The sequence below is a fragment of the Eucalyptus grandis genome, chromosome 8 (genome assembly GCF_016545825.1).
Source record: "Eucalyptus grandis isolate ANBG69807.140 chromosome 8, ASM1654582v1, whole genome shotgun sequence".
Taxonomy (NCBI): Eukaryota; Viridiplantae; Streptophyta; class Magnoliopsida; order Myrtales; family Myrtaceae; genus Eucalyptus; species Eucalyptus grandis.
In genome coordinates, this window is record NC_052619.1 from 27,923,495 (window position 1) to 27,930,366 (window position 6,872).

The following is a 6,872-nucleotide window of genomic DNA, read 5'->3' on the forward strand; positions in this document are numbered from 1 at the left end:
TTGGACCTAAATTTTCTTGAAAAGATGCAATTAAATACCTCTGATTCCCCACTAACGATCTCGTATCATAACCATCTTTAAGGTTGCCACATACATAATTTTCGGCTGCCACATAGGCATTCTTTTGTAGACTTTGACTGCAAGGTTTTGAAGAAAAATTTTGGGCTTGATAATACAAATCGAAAACGACAATATTCTATATACGAAATTTAGGACTTTCAGTGAATTTTTATCCATAAAAAAGGGAAGTATTTGAATATGAGTATAAACATTTCATCTATGTCTAATTTAATTTTAGAGAGACTACCTCTCTCGAAAGTCGTTGAAATAAGGTCCTGTAATGTACATATCGCTGCACTTATGAACTAAAACAAAAGCAATCAAATGCTGGCACAATATTACATCATTAAAAACAATCTGTTATAAAATATTACAACGTAAATGTGCTACCCTCATACATCATTAGATGATTAAGAGAGAACTCTATTCAAGATCTCACGTGCTTTGCACAATGCTTCCAATGGCTTTTCCTTGGGCATTGTTAGGCCTTCACCCTCTCCCATGTCAACTTCCTCTTCACCAGTCCGCTTCCATTCAAAGCATTGAATGAGCGAAGCCAAAGTCAAGCCCACCATTTTATGAGCCAAAGGTGCACCGGGGCATGCTCTCCTCCCCATCCCAAAAGGCAACATCAATCTATTCATTTGACCACCACCACTTTCAAACCTTTCCGGCTTGAAGGCCGTCGGATCAGGCCATTGTTCGGGGTCTCGGTGAATGGCCCAAGCATTGATCATCACAATTGTGTCACGGGGCACATCGTATCCTCCTATTGTGCAATCATCTGACGAGTAATGGGGTATGAGAAGCGGGACAGGCGGGTGTAAGCGAAGCGTTTCTGTGATAATGTTCTGAAGGTAAGGTAGCTTCGCGAGATCCAATTCATCTATCAAATGATCCTGCCCAATTTGGGAGTCTATCTCCATTCTTGCCTTCTCTAAGATGTTGGAATGGTTGAGCAAATTGGCCAATGCCCACTCCATTGTAACCGATGATGTATCAGTTCCGGCAATCAGTATTGTCTGTTATAATTAAAATTGGTAAAATTAGATTCAGGTATTCTTGAGGCTCACGATGAAACCTAGCTATAAACACCGGATCATGTCTTCTTGGATTGTGTAACTCATAATTTACGCAACCGCGTAACTCATATTTTACACAGCTTACATGCATTTTCCATTTCTTAACTGACTACCCTACCGTCCAAACTATTAATTTTATGAGATTCACAAGAGTCCGTCAATTGTTAAAATTTGATTGGGTTGGGTTTCCGTTCGTTCCTTCCAGTCGATAAAAACAAAACTTCATCAATCCAGAGGACCACGCTCACACCACATCCAGCCGACAAGAGGAGGTCGACGAAATAATTGGAAAAGAACAAAAGAGATTAAAACAAGCAACCGACCAAAATCTCTCGAGACCAGACAAGAAAAACGCACCTGCAAGAATCCCTTGATGATCTCGTCCGTGTAATACTCAGGTTGCGACGCCTGCATCACCAGCAAGTGATCGATCATGCTTTTCTTGTCCTCCTCGCTCTCCTTCTTCTGCCGATGCCCGTCGATCAGCCCCTGCAAGAACCCGTCCGTCTTCTTCCCGAGCTTGAATATCCTCTTAATGTAGCCACCGTAATCAATCCACCTCAGCGGCGGCAGGAAGTCTCCGGGGTACGAGCTTCCTGAGTTCTTCACGATCTCCTTGATGATGTTCCTGAACATCGCCGCCTCCTCCACGTCGCTCACGTCCTCCCCATAGTACCTCTTCCCCGCCATCATCCTCATCATCACATTGAACATCAACTCCGTCAGGGCCCCCCTAAGCTCCACCCTTGCCGAGCCGTCACTGCTTTGGCACCCGAGCAGCTTCCTCAAGAGGCGCTTGACCTCATCCTTGCGGATTCCGTAAGATGTGTCAAGGCGGTGCGAGGAGAGGATCTCGACAGCACCAATGCGGCGAAGGTTGCGCCAGTGATCGCCATAGGGGGAGAGGACGACCGTGGTGTAGTTGTACCCAAGGTACTTTCCAATGATGAACTTGGGTCGGTTTGCAAGGACGACGTCATTCTGGGTGAAGCATTCCTCGGCAACAGGCGCCGAGGAAACGATGATGACGGGGCGGACGCCAAAGCGGAGGGAGAGGACGGGGCCATACTTGCGGGAGAGAGCGAGGAGGGTCTGGTGGACGGGCTTCTTGAGATGGTGGAGGTGGCCGATGACCGGGAGGGAAGGTGGACTTGGAGGGTGGTTCTTTTTGGGCGTTCTTGTGATCAATCGGCGCAAGAACTTGTGAGTGAGTGCTATGATTATTAGAGAAGTTGTGAACAAGAATAGCAAGTTGTGATTCTCCATTTTTGTTTGGTTTTTGCTTGATCCAAGATGATTTTCGGTGATGATGTTCGGGGCAATAATGATTGGGTTAATGAAATGTGTGTATTTATATATGCACAATATACATGGAGTTATACATGAAATATTCCTAAAAGGCGGCTGGAGCAGGTGTGTTCCTTGGGTTGTTGAGTCAAGATGACGCAGCTAAAAAGTTTCGCCTAGTTAGGTGAAAACTTATTTGACTAAAATACTTGTCACGTACATGCAACTTACATATTTTAATTTAAGCTGTAAAGAAGCAAAGTTTTGGATTGTAACAATAAGGTCTAAGTTTCAAATATAATACACAAGAAAGACCTTTTATAGGGTTTGAGACAGTTTTTATAGACAATTTACATCTTTACCCATTGAATTCAACATGCCAAACCAATTTGTACATCTGTACTTGTCCGGGGGTTTGGCGAAATTTTCAGGAAAAATTTTAAGGTTGCAATTAAGAATAGGATTTGCTTGACCTATTGTTTTTAGCCAAGGGATCTTATTTGCATTTGCTGGTTTGAATTACAACCTCCTAATCAGTTATATTTCCATCAACAAGTTGTATAAGTACCGAGCTCGTGCAGGAGCCGAAAATTTTACAAAACTTGCGAAATCAGCAACGGAATTCAATGATGGTTATTGACATTTGTAAGGTGTTGTAAATTAAGTTGGATCGCAATCAATTGCATAATATGAGTGATGTAAATAACATAATAAATGAGAGAAAATAAAAATGACACATCAGAAATTTTTTATGTGGAAATCCAAGATGGGAATAAACATGATATGCTCATTCAGAAACTCTCCACTATAATTAAAGGGTTACAATTAACATTATTATGGAGTTTTTCTCACAATAAATTCTTATAGTTGTCACAAAACACATCTTCTCTTGAAAAACTCTCTGGAGTATTTTCTAGTACTCTTTAAATCTCTATCTAATCTTCCTAATTATAGTGGTAGACTTTCACCCAATAGGAATCATTCCTAATTTGGTAATGACCTCCCAATTAGAAACATTCCTAATTTATTGAATTCCTTTAATTTAGGTAGTCATTAGAATTATATCCTGATATTCTTTCTAAATAAGACTAATTCCTTATTTAGATTTTTTCCTTTTAGCGTCCTACCTCAATAAGACTCCCTTCTTATGATGTAATCTTGATGAGCAATCTTCGAGATATTCCAAATCGACTATTGAATAAGTTGGCTACTCTCACAAATCTTCCCTAGCCCATCATGGAGGGCCTTAAACATTCTTATCACTTTGATGAGCCAGCCTCCTTCCTATAGAATTTTAGTTTCTCCGTAGATAGAGACTTTGTCAATATATTAGCACCATTTTTGTCCATGTGAATCTTCTCGAGCTTCAATTGCTTCTCTTCCAACACTTCTCATATCCAATGATACTTAATATCAATATGCTTCATCCTTGAATGAAATGTGGAATTTTTACTGAGATGAATAGCACTTTGGCTGTCACAATGCACAACATACTCATCTTGCTTGTGCCCCAACTCTTGTAGAAATCTCTTCATCTACAACATCTCTTTGCTAATATTGATGGCGGCTATGTATTTAGCCTATGTTGTGGATAATGCAATGCACTTTTGCAATCTTAATTGCCAAGAGACAGCTCCACCTGCAAAAGTAATTAAATAACCAAATGTAGATCGCTTAGAATCTACATTTCCCACCATGTCTACATCGGTGAACCCCTTAAGTATCGGTTTTTCATCACCAAAACAAAAACATAAACGAGATGTACCTTTAAGATACCTGAGTATCCACTTGATAGCCTCCTAATGTTGTTTGTCGGGATTAGACATGTATGGGCTAACAATTCCAATAGCATACCCAATATCTAGTCGTGTGCACACCATTGCATACATGAGACTTTCGACGGTAGAGGCATAATGAATATTTAGCATCTCTTCATTCTCCCTTCCACTTGAGAGACACTGCCTCATGCTAAGATGAAAATGACTACCATGCTAAACTCCTCCTCGAGTTTTATGATTTTTCTAAAATCATGCCCCACAATTAACATATCATCAATATATAATAAACGAATAAAAAAAATCACCATCATTAGACTTCTTCATGAACTTGCAATGATCTCCCGTCGGCTTTCTTTATTCATTCCTCTTCATTAATGAATGAAACTTTTTGTACCATTGCCTTGGAGCTTGTTTGAGCCCATAGAAACTCTTCTTCAACCTGCATATAAGATTTTCCTTTGGTCACAAAACTATTGGGCTACACCATAAATATATATTCATCAAGATCACCATGTAAGAATGTTGTTTTAATGTTGAGTTGCTCAACTGCCAAGTTCAAGGTCGTTGACAAACCAAGAATTACTCAAATGGATGACATCTTTACAACAGGAGAGAATCTCCTCATAATCAATTGCCTTCTAGTGACCAAAACCCTTCACCACCAATCTTGCTTTATATTGTGGTTTGAGGTTGTTTTCTTCAGTCTTCAACCTAAACACCCATTTGTTCTTGAGTGCTTTTCAGCCTTTTGGCACCTTCACCAAAATATAGGCATGATTACCATGCAAAGATTGCATCTCTACTTGCATTGCTTTCATCCATTCATTCTTATGGGTGTCAATTTCCACTTCTTGGAAATTCTCGGGTTCTCCCCCATCAATGTGAAGCACATACTCGTTTGGAGAGTATTTTCTATTAGGTTGTCTTTCTCTTATTGATCTCCTTGACTATTCTTGAGGAACATCATCAACATTAATTGTTTCCTCTTCAATCTAATCATCAACGATTGCATCTCCACCATCTTCATTATTAGTCTCGACCTCAAATCTTTTGGCAGCCTCATTATTAGCTATAGTCTTAGTTTGTGCTTGCTCACCTGAATCATTCTTAGCATCTTCTTGTGCTCCCACACCAATATAATTTTTTGATGAGCCTAAGGGCTCCAAGTCTACTAATTCTTCCTCCATACTTTGAGGTTCTTTATACTTCTTGAGGTCTTTAATAGTTTGATCCTCAAGGAACACCACATCTCGATTTTTGAACACCTTACTTTCGGGATCCCACAATCTATAACCAAAATCCTCATGAGCATATCCCAAAATACGTACTCCTTGGCTTTTCCATCAAGCTTGGCTCATTCATCTCTTGGTATGTGTGCAAATGCCCTACAACTAAACACTCTCAAGTGACTGTAAGATGAATTCTTACATTCCATACACTTTGTAGTGTCTTGCCTTGAATGGAATCGAAGGTGATAGATTTATCAAGTCCACCGTTGTTCTCATTACCTCTCCCCAAAAGGAGTTTGGCTACTTCGCATGAGAGAGCATATACCTTATCCTCTCACATATTGTTCAATTCATCCTCTCAGCAACGCTATTGTGTTATGGTGTCTTAAGCACTATTTTCTTGAGCCTTATGCCATGAATTTTACAATAATCCTCAAATGGCCCTCAGTATTCCCTGTCATTGTCAACCCTCATGCACTTCAGATTTTTGCCAGTCTCCCTTTCTAGTTTCACATGTAAATTTTTGAAGGTATCAAAAACTTGATCATTTGTCTTCAATGCGATAGCCCACACCTTCCTTGAGAAATCATTTATAAAGGTAATATAATAGGAAGCACAACTAGTAGTCCTCGAAGTCATAGTACAAACATCAATATGTAACAAATCAAGTTGATTAGCCTTTTTTAATAGTAGAATAGATTCAAAGGTAGCTCTATTATTTTTTCCTACAATGCAATCTTCATAAAGATTTATAGATGGACCTTTTATTTTTGGGAGTAAATTCTTTGATGCGAGAATCTTCATTCCATTTTCACCAGTATGTCCAAGCCTTTTGTGCCAAAGCTCGATAGATATCTACCTCACTACATTAACATATCCGTGCATAGTTTTACTTGTAAAGTGTAGAGTGATACATTTTTCACTCCTCTTACTACCACTAAATTGCCCTTGGTTAACTTGCACTTTCCTTTGCCGAAGTCACTCACATAACCACCATCATCTAGCTTTCCTATGGAGATAATTTTAAGGGGAATATCAGGGACATGCCTTACCTCTTTCAAGATCAACTTGCATCCATTGTTGGTCTCGATCTCAATGTTTCCTATACCAACAATCTTTGATGAGCCATCGTTATCCATAAGTCTGTAGCTATATATGAAGAGAAAAATTCTCTCTTGGGGACTACGTGAAGGGAGGCTCAAAAATCAATTAGCCATGTGGTGTCTTGGCATGTTAAGTTGATATTTTCATCGGTATGGATAATTATTATGTCTTCATAAATTGTGGTGACATTTGTAGCCAATACTTCAACTTACTTTTTGATTGCCTTCAATTGACAATCTCTTATGAGATGTGTAATTTCTTCGCAATAAAAACAAGCTTTCTTCTCAACCCCTGGCCTTGAGGTTGAACGACCTTTAGGTTCACGGCTTTTG

At 39.6% G+C, this 6,872-nt stretch overlaps 1 protein-coding gene across 1 annotated transcript; it reads right to left on the reverse strand.

Annotated features, from left to right (window-relative positions):
• Nucleotides 1–337: 337 nt before the first annotated feature.
• LOC104457366 (cytochrome P450 81Q32) lies at nucleotides 338–2,448 on the reverse strand. Its single transcript, XM_010072308.3, has 2 exons — nucleotides 1,500–2,448; nucleotides 338–1,082 (listed from the first exon to the last, which is right to left on the reverse strand). The coding sequence occupies exons 1-2, from the start codon at nucleotides 2,406–2,408 to the stop codon at nucleotides 471–473; spliced, it is 1,521 nt and encodes a 506-aa protein (XP_010070610.2). The 5' UTR covers nucleotides 2,409–2,448; the 3' UTR covers nucleotides 338–470.
• Nucleotides 2,449–6,872: the final 4,424 nt, after the last annotated feature.